The 18,212-nt window shown below is 48.4% G+C and overlaps 2 protein-coding genes and 1 pseudogene across 2 annotated transcripts; all 3 read right to left on the reverse strand.

Annotated features, from left to right (window-relative positions):
• Positions 1-2,787: 2,787 nt before the first annotated feature.
• LOC149333951 (uncharacterized) lies at positions 2,788-3,927 on the reverse strand (annotated as a pseudogene).
• Positions 3,928-5,384: 1,457 nt separating this feature from the next.
• Positions 5,385-8,240, reverse strand: LOC149333952 (uncharacterized). Its single transcript, XM_089557824.1, has 2 exons — positions 7,614-8,240; positions 5,385-5,440 (listed from the first exon to the last, which is right to left on the reverse strand). The coding sequence occupies exons 1-2, from the start codon at positions 8,140-8,142 to the stop codon at positions 5,385-5,387; spliced, it is 585 nt and encodes a 194-aa protein (XP_089413950.1). The 5' UTR covers positions 8,143-8,240.
• Positions 8,241-13,511: 5,271 nt separating this feature from the next.
• LOC149333953 (uncharacterized) lies at positions 13,512-14,929 on the reverse strand. The gene is made up of 2 exons (XM_089556143.1): positions 14,604-14,929; positions 13,512-13,620 (listed from the first exon to the last, which is right to left on the reverse strand). The coding sequence occupies exons 1-2, from the start codon at positions 14,927-14,929 to the stop codon at positions 13,551-13,553; spliced, it is 396 nt and encodes a 131-aa protein (XP_089412269.1). The 3' UTR covers positions 13,512-13,550.
• Between the last annotated feature and the right edge of the window lie 3,283 nt (positions 14,930-18,212).

Genomic DNA, 18,212 nt, shown 5'->3' on the forward strand with positions numbered 1-18,212 from the left:
ATCATCCACTGGGAGCACCAGTCTTGCACATGGCGCAGGTCTGCCTGAAGGGATTCTTGGTCAGAATGGTTAGTCACTGAGCGATAAATGACGTAATCATCGGCGATCAAGCGGATGTGACAAGAGACATGCTGGGGTAAATCATTAATGTATATGAGGAATAACAAAGGACCGAGAACAGAACCTTGTGGGACGCCAGAGGTTACTGGAAGCGGGTTGGAAAGTTGGTTGTTAATGACGACGGACTGAGAGCGATGCGTGAGGAAAGCTTTAATCCATGCAATTATGTTCGGATGTAGGTTCAACTGGGAGAGTTTAAGAAGCAAGCGTTGATGAGGTACTTTCTCGAATGCCTTAGCAAAATCTAGGAAAATGGAGTAAGTTTGTAGGTTAGTATCAAGGTTGGCGTGAATATCATGTAGAAGAATGGCTAGTTCAGTTTCGCAGGAGAACCCCTTGCGAAATCCATGCTGTGATGGATGGAAGAAATTATTTGAATCCAAAAACTCAACTCATGTCATTTTAGAGTAAATAACATGTTCCATGACTTTGCACGGTACACTTGTTAATGAAATGGGGCGATAATTAAGAGGTGAATCAGTACCACCTGATTTGTGGACGGGAACGACCTTCCCCACTTCCCAGTCGGCTGGAATGGTACCTTCGGAGAGTGATTGCGAGAACAATGAACAAAAAATGCTGCAACAGACTGATTTAGTGTTTTTCAGGACCTTTGAATTGATTTCATCTATGCCGGAGGCCGAGGAATTGTTAATTTTGTCGATTATGCACGAAATTCCATTACTGTTGAAGGTTATCGCGTCCATGCCTGTGGTGATTATAAGAGGCAATCTAAAACACGGTGCTTCGGATTCGTTAGTAAAAAAGGCTGAGGCTTAACTTGGTTAAGCCTGGAGAATGCGAAGCATCATCGTGTCGCGTAATTTGGAGGCGCACAACCACAGCGACGGCGCGAGGTGGGCCCCCGTTTCTGCACTGACGTGACGTCATCGTGTCACGTGGTGTGACGTCATGTATCACGTGATTTGGAGGCGCACAATCACAGCGACGGCGCGAGGTGGGCCCCCGTTTCTCCACTGCCGTGACGTCATCGTGTCACGTGGAGTGGCATCATCGTGTCACGTGATTTGGAGGCGCACAACCACAGCGACGGCGCGAGGTGGGCCCCCGTTTCTCCACTGTCGTGACGTCATCGTGTCACGTGGTGTGACGTCATGTATCACGTGATTTGGAGGCGCACAACCACAGCGACGGCGCGAGGTGGGCCCCCGTTTCTCCACTGTCGTGACGTCATCGTGTCACGTGGTGTGACGTCATGTATCACGTGATTTAGAGGCGCACAACCACAGCGACGGCGCGAGGTGGGCCCCCGTTTCTCTACTGTCGTGACGTCATTTTGTCACGTGGTGTGACGTCATGTATCACGTGATTTGGAGGCGCATAACCACGGTGAAGGGCTGAAGTGGTAGCTAAAGTAGTATGCTTCGCATAAAACGGAAGAAAACGCAGTGTTAAACGCGTTTGCACATTCGATATCAGTCATCCTTTCACCAGAATTGTTAGTGAGGGTTGGAAGACGTGCTTCCTTCGGGTTTATCAATTTCGAGAACTTCTTGGGGTTATCGGTTATCATTTTTGGCAGATCAACTTCGTAAAATGAACGCTTCGCACTTCTAATCGCCGCCAAGTACGTGTGTTCGGTTTCGTAGTATTTATCCCAAGCCTGCTGGCTTGCTTGACGCTTAGCTGTACGAAATGCGCGTTTTTTCTTATTTTCAAGCTTTTTGAGAGCTTTTGTAAACCAGGGTTTTTGATTATTTTTTCGAAAACTTCGTGTCGGAATATATTTATTGATCAATTCAGAAAACTTATGTTTCAATAGCACCCAGTTGTCGTTTACACTTCTACTATGAAGATCCGTTTGAAACGTCGATAGGAATTTAGTTAGTTCGGTGTTAATTGCGTCATAGTTTCCCTTATTGTAGAGGCTAATAGTTTTCTGAGTAGTTTGTCTTATTACAGGTGAGAAGTTAAAGCTGGCATGGATTACTTTATGATCGCTGATTTCCCTGAGACACGTAATGAATTCTAGGCTGTCTGGATTGGTGGTCAGTATAAGGTCGAGTGTGTTAGCCGTTTCCCCTGCGACACGTGTTGGTCCGGAGATTAGTTGGGTTAAATTAAAATTAAGGCAAACGTCTATAAATTCTTTTGACTCTTCTTGACTGGGTATAGGCTGAGACTGGTTATGCCAGTCGATATTGGGGTAGTTGAAATCCCCAAACAGGATGATGTGTGCCTTAGGGTGCTTGGAAACCATGTTATTTAAAATATTGTGAAGTTTGCGAGGATAGTCAGGACTGCTGCGAGGTGGTCTATAACACACAACAATTAATATTGTCAATGGGGATGCCCGGCACATGATCCATAGAATTTCTAAGTCTGAAGTGACTTCAATGCTAGAACAAGATAACTGCTCATGGACTGCAATCAGAACTCTTCCCCTCCGAGCATCTTTGCGATCAGCGCGAAAAAGACGAAAATGAGGCAGGTCGAACAATATCTCGGAATCTGTGATGTCGTTATTCAACCATGTTTCAGTTAGAACGAGCAGATTGCTGCCTGACGATGTTACAAGATTTGACACGACATCACGTTTCGGCAGGAAGCTTCGAATGTTAGTAAAGATTACCGATAATGGCACGAGGAGTTGGCACGAGGAGTAGGCCGGGAAGATCGTGATGACCGGGAAGGATTAGTTGATTGTTACGATATCTCTTGTACGGACTGAGATGATTCATCAAAAATATAGCGTTTTGGGCCAATATGCATCGTTTTGAACCTCAGGGAAAAAGACGCAGACTTTGCCTTGGCAAAAGCCACAAGGTGTTTTCGGCAATTTTGGACACGACGTGAAAAGTCCTCACCGACGCTATAACCGGTATCCTTGAATTTCGGACCTTTTGAAAGAACTGATTCCTTAGTTTTGAAGGATATAAATTTAACGATGACCGGGCGTTGCCGGTCTTCAGAGTGGCGTCCGAGGCGATGGGCACGTTGTATATGATTTGCACTTAGCTGGGTGTCGAGGTGTTCGGAGCAGTGACGAATTATTAGGTCCTCGGACTGCGAGTATGTTTCAGAAGGGTTAGTGTCAGGCAAACCATAGAAGATTAGGTTGTTGCGTCGGGAGCGATTTTCTAGTACACCAACTAGGCGAGCAGTCTCGGTTGCTGTGGTCTGCATTGCCTCTAGATCTGAACGGAGTGTGGGTAGATTTTCACAGCGGGTTTCTAGAGCACTGAGGCGTACGGTCAAATTAGACATTTTCTGGTCCATTGAGAGCAATTGACCCTAAAGCCCCTGGACTTCATTCACTAACTCTGCCTGGCTAGAAGACATCTTCTTTAGTTCGCTAAGGATAGCGTCGAGCTTATCGGGGCCAGGATTGCTCTCAATGTCACCACACAACAGTAGAAGAGACCGAACAACATTAAAGCACTCCACACTGATAACAAGGCAACACTGGGGGCTCGGGAGCTGTACCAAAAAGTAATTGCTAGTTTTCTTTGAGAATAAACTCAGATGGTTACCAACCTGTATGGCGAAGACGGATGATTTAGACCATGTTGTGGCACAGCCACCGAGCCCACAGAGTGCTGGCGTCGGTTGCTGCTCTTTTATAGACTGTCCGTAGAATGTCGTTGACGATGGGCCTTTCCAGTCGAGTCCGAGGGTCCAGTTTCCTTGAGTCAGTAGCACAGGTGCGCGGGCGTCAGTAGGTGCAGCGCAGAATGTCCCTCCATTTGCACTGCGCATGGGTGCACTTTCGTTTGCTGTCATCCAGGAACCGCAAAAGGCTGCAGGGAGCATGACGCAGATGATCATCGGCGAGAAAACCTGCATGGCGAAGACGGGTGGTTTAGACCGTGTTGTGGCACAGCCACCGAGCCCACCTACACAGCTAGGGTAGCCCGTGGCGCCCTCCAGTATAGGTTAAGATAACTATAACATCCCCCTTCTAAAAAATGAGCCAAGGTGGCGGCTCATTTGACTACTTCACATTGTCAACAATCACATTTCATAGTGCGCGAACCACGAGGGTTGCCTTCGCTCTCGCGTTGATCGTCGCAAAGTTACGGGTGGTTCCGTTCTCGCTGGTGATGCTTGAGTTGCGCAGCTTTCTGTTGACGGTGCTGTTGTCGAATGAGGCCCAAGGAAGTTCCGGGTAGCGCCGAAATGAAAACTTGCGACGGCAGCGGGCAGATGCTCCCTAGGGTACGGCATTAAACGCTCTCGGTTCCACCTACGGTCATCTTCCAGTTCGTAGGTGTCTTGGTGCCACTGCTTAACAACCGTCAAGGGCTGGGAATACCTAAGAGCACCTTTGAGAATGTGCCCTGGCAATTTGACCCGTACTCGTTGGCCTGGCTGAAGCGCCGCGTGCTTGGCAGCTCGACGCCTATCCGTGTATTGTTTGCTTGCCTGCTGATGTTCGGCCACTCTGTGACGCAACGCTTGCAACTCAATGTCTGGCCTCTGGAAGAACTGGGCACCTGGAGCTCCGACTACATCCAGCTTAGTGTTTGGGTGACGTCCATGCAAAATCAGGGCAGGTTTTTCTTCTGTCGTCGCATGGGGTGCACCGGTATACTCCAAGGTACTCTGTGAAGGCATCCTTTAAGGGCCGCTTTTCCTGCAAACACACCTGGACGTAATCTTTAAGCACGCGGTTAAACCGTTCGATCTGTCCATTCGCTTGTGGATGGTAGACAGCGCAAAAAGTATGCTTTATACCTCTCTCTTGACGGAATTCTTCAAACTCGGTTGATGTGAACTGAGGCCCATGATCGGACATCTGAGGCCCATGATCGGTGAAGTTATTCGGGCTAGCCTTCCCTGCTGAATACACTGCGTAGAAATGATGCAACGTTTGAAGACGTGACGCTAGCCGTGAACACACTTCGGGCCATTTGCTAAAGTAGTCGATTAGTGCGATGGCAAACCGGTTATCTGCGGGTGCATACGCAAATGGGCCAACTACATCGATGCCCGATTTCTGCCATGGACATAAAGGGCTTTAACGGGGGCACTACGAGTCGCCCCGATTTGTTCACGAATTGGCAGACAGCGCAAGACTGAATCAGATGTTCGACCTGTCTGTCCATTCCTGGCCACAAGTACTTCTCAGGTAGCGTTGTTTAGTCCGTGAAATGCCTGGGTGCGACTCATGAGCTGCTGACAGGAGGCGCCCAGTTAGCTATGCAGGCACAACAAACTGCTCGCAACGAAGAAGAATCCCTCCAGCGACAGACAGCTCGTCTCGGATACGCTGAAAGGGGTGTGCCCCTGATGGTAGATCCTTACTTGGCGGCCATGACGAGGTAGTCCACTGCATTACGTCCTGCAGCATTCGATCCTGCGAAGTTTCAGCCACGAACTCTTCATGGCTTATGCACGACGAAACAACGCACACTGCGTCATCAGGCCCTTCCGGTTCCATGCGCCCCCCGAATGCAGATTGGGGCATTTGTGACAGCGCATCCGCCACAACGTTTTCACTGCCCTTCTGAAATTCTATCGTGTAGCTGTAATCGAGTAGCCGAGCATGCCATCTTGCAATTCTGAAGGGTCTGCGACCCACCCCTTTTGTTGTCAGCAGAGTTACCAGGGCCTGGTGATCCGTGCGCAGAATAAACGAACGGCCCTACAGGTGCACACGCCAATGTTCGCAGGCCCATACACATGCTACAGATTCAAGCTCGCGAGTGGAATACTTCTTTTCCGCATCTGTCAATCTCCTGGAAGCGAAAGCAACAGAAACCACTTCGTGACCACGCCGCTGCTGCAGTACTGCTCCGAGGCCGATTCCGGACGCATCAGTTGTAACGATGGTCTCAAGGGCAGGATCAAACAGCTGCAAGCTGCAAAAAACGACGCATTTCAACAAAACAAGTTTGGCACTTCGAATCCCATTGGAACTCTAAATCTTTTCGCAACAACTCACGAAGAGGTTCGACCATCTCGGCGTATCGCGGAATGAACTTCGCGTAATAGCCCGTCATTCCAAGAAAGGAACGTAACGTCGCCTTGTCCGTCGGTGCAGGCGCGTTCTTAATGGCTTCCATGTTGCTCTGCGATGGTCGCACGCCCTTATCACCCACGAGGTGACCAAGGAATGGAAGTTCGCTCACACTGAAATGCACTTTTGATTTAACTTCAGCCCGTTGTCACTGATGCGATGCAAAACTTGCCTAAGGTTCGCGTTATGTTCTTCGAGTGAGCTGCCAAAAACGATGATGTCATCAATGTAGCAGAAGGTATTCCTGCAAGATTATAAAATCGCAGTCATCATTTTTTGAAATACTGCCGGTGCTGAAGCAAGGCCGAAACATACACGTCGGAATCTGTACAATCCATGGTCCATGATAAAGGCTGTTAAATCTCGGCTTTCTGGGCTGAGTGGAACTTGGTGGTACGCTGCAGCCAAATCCAATCTCGAAAAGTATTTTGCACCATGCAGCTTATTCAGGAGCTCTTCTGTGTGCGGTAACGGGAACTTGTCGACGACAATTGCCTTGTTGGGCTCACGTAAATCCATGCATAAGCGTATTGAGCCGTCCTTTTTCCGTACAATGACAGGCGGCGATACCCATTCAGAGTTGTCAGTTTTTTCAATGATACCCTCATGTTCAAGACGTTTTAGTTCCTCGGACACCTGGTCTCTTACTGCTAACGGCAATCGCCGCAATTTCGCAATAACTGGAGCTGCGCCTTCACGAACTCGCACCTTGTGAATGAAGTTCTTAGCCAGCCCTAGCTTCCCATCGAACAAGTGAGCAAAGTCGGCCTGAAATTCACTGGGAATGCCCTGAGGCGCATACGAAGGTGTCATGCAGTTTACGCACCTACCATCGATTTGCAGATGCAGGGCGACGATGGCGTCCAACCCCAGGATGTCCGTTCCAACTGGCACGACATGGAAGAGCACGTTTGCTTGGCGACCGCGGAATACAACGGGAGCGGCGAAACATCCCCGCACAAAAATGCGATTGCGTGAAAAATCGAAGAGGGTGGCTGTAGATGGTTGCAACGACGTCGGAAGCTTCAGTCTCTCGTATGTGGTTGCGGACAAAATTGAGACCGCGGAGCCGGTGTCCACTAACAATAAAATAGTGACAGCGTGCACTTGCACGTCCACCTGTATTCCTGTTGTATGCCTTCGCCCCAGGTGAAGAACTGTCATAACTCCAATGTCATCTTCGCAGTAACCCCTCGAATGGGCATGAATTGCCTTCGCTCTTCCAGACTTCTGCACATACGTTCGAAATGACCCAGCCTACCACATTTGTTGCACGCCCTTGTTCTGGCTTTGCACGTTGAAGAACTTGCTATGTGCCGCGCGGAGCCGCAGCGGAAACAACCCCTAGAATTGGTAGTCGACTGGCCTAGCGCTTCTCTAGAGACTGCAGAACGCTCTGGTCGCCCGGTTGGTGATGCATGACGCTCTATTACGTGAACATCCGTACGTGGAGCGAGTTGCAGCAAATGCTGCTCTGTCGTTTCCATTGCTCTGGCAATGTCGAGCGCACGTTGCAACGTCAGAGCAGAACCTTCTAGCAGCAGTCGCTCCCGTAGCTGGCGGTGGCCCGTCTTTTCTTGCAGCTGGTACCGAATGAATTCTTCCACTTGCGTACCGAAGTCACATGTAACAGAAAGCTCTCGAAGAGCTGTGACGAATGCATCCACGGATTCACCTGGCAGCTGAGCATGCTGGCGGAACCTTTGTCGCTCAACGATGGCATTATTCGTGACAACAACATATTCTTCGAGCTTTACCATGGCGATGTCAAATTCATCCTGTTTGGTCGTTGTCTTATCGGCCGCATCTGTGTCTTGCTGTTTTCCTGCTGAAGCTGACGACTGTTCTTCTGGCAATGCGTAGAAAATGCGCTGACCTTCCACGACCAAGCAGTGCACTAAGAGCGCTTTCCTACGATCAGCAGGGTGGGCGTTCTCCGAGGCCAGCAAATAATTTTCAAACATCCTTCGCCACTGCTTCCATGGAATGGCTGGCCTTCCCGGCGCTGGCAGGAATTCCGGTGGCTGAAGCAGGTTCATCTTGTAGCTTATTCGCGTCCACTTCTGTTTACCTCGTCGCCATCTGTTGTATCGCCGGCTGGCACACGCAGAGCAGCAGCCAGCCAAGCAAGCACGACGCCAGTAGCCGAACGAAGAAGATTAGTTGCTTCATTATATACACAGCTAGGGTAGACCGTGGCGCCCTCCAGTATAGGTTAACATAAATATAACAAATTTCACAACGGTTTCTTAGTTTATCGGATATAATGCGCAAAGTAGCTGAATAATCGCAATCGTTTTTTGACAACTTTCGTCTGCTCACTCGATCGCAGCGCTTTTTATTCCGCTTGTCGAAAACAGATTTGACCGCAAGAATGGGCTGTTCCATTACGCTGAAATGGCCGTCTCGCTGCCGCTTGGAACAACCGTATAAATTGCATTTTCGATTACCGTATATATGAAGAAAGCACGCTGCAGATAAACTTAGTCAGCTACAACTCAATCTGCAGAGAAACTCCGCCCTCATTAAAGACTGCTGAACAGACGAAATTGTAGGCCGAAGGATGTTGGTGTATCTGGCTTCTTTGGTACAGGCTAACATTAAAAAGCTGATTTTGTTCAAGCTGTAATTTGTAAGTGAAGTAGTACAGCATGCCGCGGACCGTGGCCAGTGTTACTATGTTTTTTTCTTTAAATTGTGTCCTTAAAGATCAGCGCGAAATAAATACACATGCCGCATTTATGCATGTAAGGGCCGCACTCGTGTAGGCACCAAGTTTAGCGTCAGACTGTCTTTGTCAGTAAAGTAGCTTCTTCAGACAATGGCTTAAAAACTGAACTGCAGAATTCCGCTTTCGGATTAGCGCCGAAAACAACTAAAATTGCAAATAAAATCAGGCCCTTACCCGCGTATAGACGGAATCGCCGCATATAAATGAGCCGAAAGAAAAAAAAAGTGAAAGCGGTAAAAAATACAAAGTGTCTGTCACACTTTACTGTGCACAGTTTGGTTCATGTGTCAACGCCGACAAAGTTTTTGCGGCACTTGCGAACTAGCAGTTCCATGCTAATATAGAAATTTATTTCTAGCCTGCAATGCACCCAAACACAAGCATGAGCTCTTATTATTGTTTGAATATGACTTACAGATGCTTATCTGAGCGCTAAATATCTCACGAAAGATGCCACAACGTCAAGAAGCCGCTTTGCTTCTACTATGCGCACGCCATAGCAGGAGGCGCCATCACCGCCTCGTCCGCCATGTCGTAATGCTATTGAGGCTAGAAGGTCAAAACTTCTATCCGCTATAGTAATGCCGCCGCGCCACCTATGGGAGCTGGAATGGTCGAATAGTGTTCGCAAAAATATCACGTCTTACTCTGGTATACACAGCCCAAAACAGCAGGCAAAAGTGATGAATCATGAGGTGAACAATGAAAGTATGTGCATTATAACATTATAACAAGCACCTGTTGTACCAAAGGCATTGTCGAAAACATATCATAGCAAAAGCAGTGTCAAGAAACCTAAAAGTAGTATCGACCGAAAAAACAAATCGACTGCGATGCAGATTTTACAGGAGCACTCCCTCCAGAGGCTAAAAACTGAGGTTAAAAAACTCGACAAGGACTACCTACAAGTATTCTTTTCGTGTAAGACCCACAAACCAGGATCCCCGTTAAGGACGATTGTTTCAGAAAAAGGCACCCGGCAAGCCACTGTCAGCAAGTATTTGCAGCCACAAATCAAGCGCCTACACCTCGAAGACCGTTTTGTGGTACAAAGTCCCGAAAGAAGCAATCACTGTTTTTCAAGGCCTCGAATCTGCCACTTTAGCATTTTCTATAGACGCCGATAATTTCTATTACTCTGTTCCGCATGTAAACCTTCTCCTGTCAGAGACAAGATTGTCGGTAAAGAGCAGATAAGCTTCCAGAATTCATCCAGGATCAGCATTGACAACTTTATCACCTTGCTTGAATTCTACCTTAAATCGACACTGATATCCTTCGAAGGAAAATATTTTGTGCACAAAGACGGCATTTGCATAGGGCCCGCAGAAGCTCCTGCGCTCTTTGATATAGGGAACCGCAGCTCAAGTTTGCCGTGTCGACTGCAGCGCCTTAACACACAGCATGGCGAGAGGAGCAAGCAGTTCTGGGGGCGCTCTTGGTGCTATTCCACGCCACCTTCCTGAGCTTATTGGCGTGAGCTTCTGCGCGCTGTCGAAGCCACACGTGGTGCGTGTCAGTTATCGGGGTTATGTCTACAGAAGCGAGGCAGATAGTGCTATCAACCAAACGCGGGCTTCTAATCGTTCAGAATGTGCCCTCGCGTTTGTAGCGGCCCAAGCGACTGACGGCAGCAGTTTTTAGACGAACCGCGGAATAACTGCAGTGCCACCTGGGCAGCGCACGTTCCCTATATACCTTTCTGTCGTGGAGAACCGCATCAAGTAAAATCTGGAAACAAGGAGACAGGAAAGGCAATACTCAAAATTATAAGGTACATGGACGACTACCCCATCATATTAGATGCTCCCTTGGAATGCTATAGCGAAGGCGTGGTGCCTGAGATCGTGAATATGTTCACTGCGGAGTCTAAGGGCCTGAACTTTACATGGGAACTCTCTCAGGGTAAGTGCATCCAGTTTTTGGATCTTCAGAGCACCTTCGGTCAACACAGTTGCAATCTGTGCTACAAGTACGAGGGGGTACCCAAAAGAAACCGGACTAAATTTTTTGGTCGGCAAAGCTTCTGTGGTACCGCGTTTTGCCACTAGGAGCGCATAGAACGAACATTCCAGAGTCAGTAAGCCGAGTGCCGTCGTTGAAGGAGGTCAGACTAGTTTAGGCAGAGTTTTATAGTGACGACTGTTTTGTGTGAGTGTCGTTTTTGCAATGGCTGATTTTCGTGAACAGCGTGCGGCGGTGAAATTCTGATTTTTGCTCGGAAAAAGTTGAATGGAAACTCTTGAAATATTAAATACGTACAAGGACGATGCTATGGGGACAACTCAAGTGTTCCTGAATCGAATCCTGAATCAAAGCAACAATCATGCCAATGGAAAATTTCAAATTTACCTCGCCTCAAGAAAGCTCGTCAGGTGAAACCAAACCTCAAAACAATGCTGATTTGTTTTTTCGACGTGAGAGGAGTCGTCCATTGAGGATTTGTTCCGCAGGGTCAGACAGTTAGCCAGGCTTTCTACTTGGATGTTTTGAAAAGATTTGGCAACAGTGTGCGGTGGAAGCGGCCAGATTTGTGGCGGTCGCGCGACTGGTTTTTCCATCATGGCAATGCCCCTGCTCACACAGCCCTGTCTCTACGACAATTTTGGACCAGAAATGGCATGACCCCTATTCCTCAACCCTCATACTCTCGCGACCTTGCCCCGTGCTACTTTCTTTGTTTCCTAGAATGAAAAAAATAGGTGAATGGAAAGCGTTTCGCTGATGTTGCTGAGGTGAAGAAAAAAACGACGGAGGCACTGTCCAGCATCACAAAAGATGAATTTAAACAATGTTTTGAAAAATGCAATGAAAGATTCGACTAGCGTATCATTGCAAGTGGGGAATACTTTGAAGGAGGTTGAAGGTCTGTGCTTAAAATGTGAACAAATAAGTTCAAACAAAAATAAGTCCGGTTTCTTTTGGGTACCCCCTCGTACAACCCACGCACGAAGAAGGTCTTCTTCCGTACGACAGCGCCCACTCCAAACTGTTAAAACGTGGAATTGTAGCACCACTTCTTCGAGCAGCGCGTGACAAGAGCTGACCGCACTTCATAAAAAAAAGCTTCCAAACCCACATCGCCCGTATGCAGAAAGCAGAATACCCCAAAGAACTCATCAGTAGAGTCAAAGTGAGTCTTCGACAGAAGAGTCGCACAGTGCGCTCAAGGTCACAAACAACACTTTATAAAGTGCTTGCGATTCACTGCACTGGTCCCTGAAGAATTCTAACTTGCTTTCAATATCAGTCAGCCGAGCTTCAACTTGAGTTTGTCCAAAATAAGCTGAAGCATGGCCTCTGTAGCTGGATTAGTTTCACTATCACCACCGAGCATAAGCACAGTACGAGGCCACGTAATAAGCAAACATTCACGCAACTTCGCTTGGAGTGGCAGCACAGTTAGAAAGACAAATGGAACGAATATCAGCTCTATAAGAACAATAACGAACCTGCAAAGCAAGGCGAGCATGCTCAGGCAACACGGTCGCTGCGGCGCTGCCGGCCCCACTGAAAGGGAGGGGGGGGGGGGGCAGCTTTTTAGTCACTTTGCGATAGATGAAATTTGCGGCAAACATGCGAACCTTACAAGTCAAATGGTTCTGGCCGTCAACGCGCGCACTTCTACGTACCCTTCCTTTCTGTCACAATCAAGAGATGCATGAATAAGTTGCCAAAGTGCGCAGTAGAAATGTGTCGTACGCGGGAACCACTGTAATTGGCTGAGAACAGCACATGCTGCTACGCCTTGCAGTTTTTTTTTTTGCTTCTAAGGTCACAAAGAAATCACAGGTGTGGACGAGGCTTCCCGTCTTGAAAAATAATTTTAACGAACGCGATACCAGACTTCCTTAATAGCGCGGCATTCTACATCATAGAAAAAAGGGACGAGTCGAGTTCATCCACGTAGTTTGCGCCAGTTGGCATGACACAGCTGCACAGAAAACAAGTCGGCACGTGTCCGCGAAGCCCTACGGCGGTGCCAAGCACATACGACGCTGGGCAGCCTGCTTATTGATGTAATGGCCCAACGCTTTTGTTTTACAGCGCACTTGTCGGCACCACCATGCGTCCGGGACACACGGGTCGGCAGTTGTGTGGCGACGACCACACGACATACTGAGCGTAACACGCTAGCGAACGGTAAAGTAGCAGCGCCACCGGTTTCACGTGCTGACGCACTGTCAAGCCGCTGCTGAGAGCGGCGGCCGGTCACTTCGCCACGGTCAGCGGGCACGCTCCCTTTGCTCGAAGCGCCGTTGAGAGCGCTGCAGTTTGGTAGTGCACGAGCGTAGTCACATGGTACTTTTTCATATTTCGCGGGCTTTCTCTAGATGCCGTAAAAAAGGACCCCGTAGGAGATACGACGCTACAACAAACTGGATCGGTTGTTTATAAACCTGCACTACAACCTAACGTAACGGTCTTGGCTCTAAAATGAATATTTGAAAATTTGCATAATTCATCTTAGTTGAAAAACTAATTAAGCGCATTACAAAATATTCTGAGGAGCACCACATGATGGCAAATAATTTATCGTTGGTTTCAGCGGACTGCGGTTTACCGCTTCTTTTTTTTAGTTACGTGAAACACCCTGTATAGAATAAGAACAGAATAGAGACAGGGAATGCGGAAGGAAGCACTTATGCATTTATTTTCATTATCATCAAGGTGCTCACTCAGATTATGCAGTGATGACACACTAAAAGCAGTCGTTTATTGCACACTCTTCGGAAAATGGGGTGTGGTGATGATGCTGGAAGCACTTCTGTCCAGTTGGCCGGCGCTGAAAGAGAGAATCGCTTGTAAATGCACGCACGTCGAAACAGTAGTTCGAATCGTCACGCTTACAGACACCAGGCTATCTGCCATTGCCGATCGGAAACGGCTACCAGTTACTGCGGTCGAGGGAAAGCATATTATTATTGATCTGTCCTGACCATCGCTAGGCGGAAAAGCAAAGCGCTTAGCTCACAGTAGCACAAAGTACACCCCACAACGTTGGCCGGCTGCAAATAACTTTTGCGCTCGAGTGTAGTTTGCGCACTGTAATTGAGTGAAGTTCCAAGAAAGGATAAAAAGAAAACAGAGATCACTGGGGCACCCGCATTGGAAAAATGCGTAAGCACCTATGCTCCCCCACTGGAATTTTCCATGACGTCACGTCACACCTTATGACGTGACACCACATCCACATAACTCTTTTCCACTTCATTTCACGTTCACAAACCACGTGACCGGAAGTATCAAACCGAAACCAGAAGTCTGCTGGCGGCCATCTTAGGCCCCAATTACACACTCAGTTGGTTCTAATTAACCCACATCGACCATTTTGTCAATGGTTAAATTTTTTTTTTGGTGTTCTCTTCCACGTTTACAGTGCACAAGTTCCCGCCCGTGTCGTTCGAGTGTCCACAAAAGCGTTTTTTGGACGTAATTGGCTGTAATTATCTAATTAACCCGTATATACCATTTTATTACTGGTTCAAGTTCTTTTCATGTTCTTTTCCACTCTTGCAGTGCAGACAATTTCCCGTCCACAACGTTCGGGTGTCCACAGAAGCGTTTTTTTTTTCGACTTAACTGGCTGTAATTCATTTGCTAATTAACTCACGTTAACCATTTGTCACTTGCACATCCTCTATCGATGCTCTATCTGATATTCTCTTTCCGATATAACGAATAGGACTGAGATTATCTGGTCCACGCCGAAACGGCCTACAATGCCACACAATGCTTGCGCATTAATAAATGTCTCCTTGTACTCACCTGTCTGGCCGCGGGAAAGCTGGCCAGATCCCGAAGAACCGGCCGTACAGCGTATCCGAGCTGCTGCCCCCCACCGAGCCGGGGGTTAACGTGCTGCCGGTGCCATCGCTGTCGCCGCCGCCGCACGATGCGCCGGTGCACGACCATGAGCGCACCCTGTCGGTGGGGCAGCCGCCAAATGTCGCTGCCCTGGGCCTCGTCGCGAGGGGCCGCGGTTCCGCTGGGACAGGTGCCGGAGTGGTGGTCGGGAGGGAGTCGGGCAACAAGGCGCTCTTGATGTCGTCGTCCTCATCGATCACGCGACAGCAGGAGAGTAGGCCGCCCATTGCAGTTCTCATCCGGAGCAGCAATGGAAGCGTATATCAGAGAGGCTGCCTTAGTTGCCGAGTTGTGGTCAAGGCCACAGTTTCGCACACACAATGAGATGCACCTTTTCAATCACAGCCTCAGAAATGGCTCGTTGGCGCCACTGGCGAGAAGAAAACGAGGTTAGCCAAGAGTTGGTTTCTTAACGCATATCAGCATATTTCATCACGATCATTGCCGCCTACCGTAGCGCTGGTACCGATACTTTGTCCCGCCTCGTAAGAAACCTGCACAGCTTTTGGCCCCTTCCACTCGGTTCAAAACGATTCCTCGTTCTGGTTGTCTCGTGTCAACTCGTTATGTAGCGGCCGATAAGAGGGAACAGCAGCCTGATATTTAAATCTTTGAGCATGTGGCCAATATGTTGCGGTTGACTACGCAATATTCTGCTTGTTTTTTTTTAATCATCCGGCATTTTCTGGGAACGTAAGCTACTCTTATCTTTGCGTGCATGATGAAACGATTCAACTCCATTCTTCGCGTCATCAGTATTCTCAGATTTGTTGCGCAGTTCGGTGTCGTAGCTGGTAGAAAAAGAAGCAGATACGTCACGGCAGTTGTTAGAGCCAAAGCCTCATATGACCCATTAGCAAATAAAACCCGGCGTCGTCGAAGGTGTCCAGGAAAAGTGATTCAGAAAACCTCGAATGACGTCATAAGCAAATCGGCAATTCCTTCAGGAATTGAAAGTTTAGTTTGTGAGGCCAGCGCGCAACCCGTAGGCCACAAAACCGACCTTTTCTTCAGCATGGCAGTTATTGCAGTGATGCAATGTTTTATGTACACCCTTCTAATTTCTTAGCATGAAAGCGTCGACTGTCCGGTGCAGCAGTGCTGAGGCGAAGCAGAGCGGAAATCGGGAGAGGGAACGCGTGCTGATCCGTCTAATAGGCTCTTGTGTTTCGTGCGAGGCAAGTTTTGCCGCCGAGTTCTGTTTGTTTTGTGCTCTATCTGCTGCTTGGGTGGGGACAGGTGCTAACGCGAAGGGCCCGGTTGCATTTCCGGGCAGCGTCAGCGGAGCGTTTTCTTTAACGAAATAATGTATTGAATTTGTTTTACAAACGCAACGGAGAGTACGTTAGTAAAATGTATTCTGATATGTTCTTGTACGAGGTGCTTCTTAGTGTAACATTATTAAAAGAAAGGGCACTTAGCATATGTGGTAGTGTTTCCTAGTGTTTGAAGGCCATATGTTGCTCTGTATGTTTTGCATTACATTAAAAAATGTCTCCCTAGATTATTGCGCGAGCTTCACAGGCTACAGCTGAAGCACCTGATATGCTTCAAGCTTAAATGCGTGTAATCACTTTGTATTTTTTGCACAAGTCTTAAGTAACCAGCTACATGTAACCAGCTACAGCCCGAAGTGCCTGTGCTACAGGCCTGTGTGTCGACAGGCAGAAAGCTTCAAGGTGACCTTCCTGCTTTCAAAGGTGGCATCTCTATTTTCATTATTTTGGGTATTTCTAATTTATTATCCAAAGAGAGCGCGCGCAGGGATCTCTTTTATCGAGCACACTTTCTTGACCTTGACCATACGAAACTGTGGACCAAGGTACTTTTAATGATTACTGGAGCCACATCATTATATTGCAATGTAAATTAATGTAAATCTTTATTCCAAGACAGATTAATACATATTCAGAATTGGCCACAGGCTAGAAGTTAAAAAGAATAGCTTGATAACGTCTGGGGCCACTACAAAAACGACAAAAAATAAATACACGCAGCGGAGGTAGGCCCCACACGAGCTCACGAAGGGTAACACACTAGTTGAATAATACGAACAGCCAACAGGATGCACATACACACTACAATAATCAGAAGATATGAAACTCACTCTGTTTGCGAACTACAATTTGAAATCATGTCGCGGGAAGTTAGAGACCAATCCCATAGCTTCGTAGCAATTGAGAATACCAGAGAAAAGAAAATTGCCTGTTTAGCGTTATTTATTCTGATGCGTGCGACTATCAGTGGGTGATGCTTCTTTTGCTTTAACATTGCCATATTAGGCAAAAAATTACAAATTACGATCTTTGTAAGCACTCACTGCTAGCTGCCAGACATTTTCCTCGCATGTTTTGTAGCCAATGAAAATATTGTGTAGCAGGATTTCCGGGGAAAGTAACTTAGCGACAGCTAGCCAAAATGCCGGTCCGAGCTTCGGTCATCCAGCCAGCGATCTCGCGCCGCGCGCTAGCGGAGCGGCGGCCGCCGCTGCTCATCTTCCTCTTTACAATCACCCCCGGGCTGAAGGCGAAGCCATCCTGGCGAGTCAGGGAGACGACAACACACACGGGTCATAGTACGGCTTCAGGCGTGACACATGAACAGTCTCGCGGCTGCGTCGGCGTTGATCTGTGGAGGGTGTCACCGGGTCGACAATGTAGTTGACCGGGGAAGTGCGCTCTACGATGCGGTAAGGTCCGTGGTACTTGGGGAGAAGTTTGGAGGAAAGGCCAGGTGAGGTAGACGGCACGTGAAGCCAGACGAGAGAGCCGGGTAGAAAACTGTCATCAGTGTGGCTTGTGTCGAAACGGAATTTTTGACGCCCCTGCTCGCCGGATGTTAACGACCGAGCGAGCTGACGGCACTCCTCGGCATGCTTGGAAGCCTCCGAAATAGTGGTGCACTCAGACAGATCGGGCCGGTAAGGAAGTACTGTGTCGAGTGGTGAGGAAGGTTCTCGCCCGTAGAGGAGAAAAAACGGCGAGAAGCCGGTGGTGGTCTGCGTGGCGGTGTTGTAGGCGTAGGTGATGAAGGGCAGGATCCGGTCCCAGTCAGAGTGGTCGGAAGACACGTACATCGACAGCATATCGCCCAAGGTGCGGTTAAACCGTTCCGTCAAACCGTTAGTCTGAGGATGGTAGGCCGTGGCGGTGTGGTGAGTGATCTTACACTGTTTGAGAAGAGATTCCACGACCTCGGACAGAAAGACGCACCCACGGTCGCTCAGCAGTTCCCGGGGCGCTCCATGGCGAAGAATGAAGTGATGCAAGATGAGAGAGGCAACGTGTGGTGCCGTAGCAGCAGGAAGAGCCGCGGTTTCGGCGTAACGCATGAGGTGGTCGACGGCTACAATAACCCAGCGGTTGCCAGCAGCAGTGTAAGTAAGGGGGCCGTAGAGGTCAATCCCAACTCCGTCAAAAGGACGGAGAGGGCAAGGGAGAGGCTGCATCTGGCCGACTGAGTGGTGAGGAGTCGGCTTGCGACTTTGACAGTCAGGGCACGAGTGGACGT

The sequence above is a fragment of the Amblyomma mixtum genome, chromosome 8 (genome assembly GCF_055824585.1).
Source record: "Amblyomma mixtum isolate Tamu chromosome 8, ASM5582458v1, whole genome shotgun sequence".
Taxonomy (NCBI): domain Eukaryota; kingdom Metazoa; phylum Arthropoda; class Arachnida; order Ixodida; family Ixodidae; genus Amblyomma; species Amblyomma mixtum.

Bases quoted from the DNA above. Each gene is read 5' to 3' on its own strand.
- LOC149333953 (XM_089556143.1), bottom strand. From the start codon at position 14,929: ATGGGCGGCCTACTCTCCTGCTGTCGCGTGATCGATGAGGACGACGAC. The intron at 13,621-14,603 runs GTGAGTACAAGG...TCTCTCTTTCAG, and splicing joins GCTTTCCCGCGGCCAGACAG to CGCCGGCCAACTGGACAGAA.
- LOC149333952 (XM_089557824.1), bottom strand. From the start codon at position 8,142: ATGAACCTGCTTCAGCCACCGGAATTCCTGCCAGCGCCGGGAAGGCCA. The intron at 5,441-7,613 runs GTGCGCTCGACA...GAAACTTCGCAG, and splicing joins TTCTGCTCTGACGTTGCAAC to GATCGAATGCTGCAGGACGT.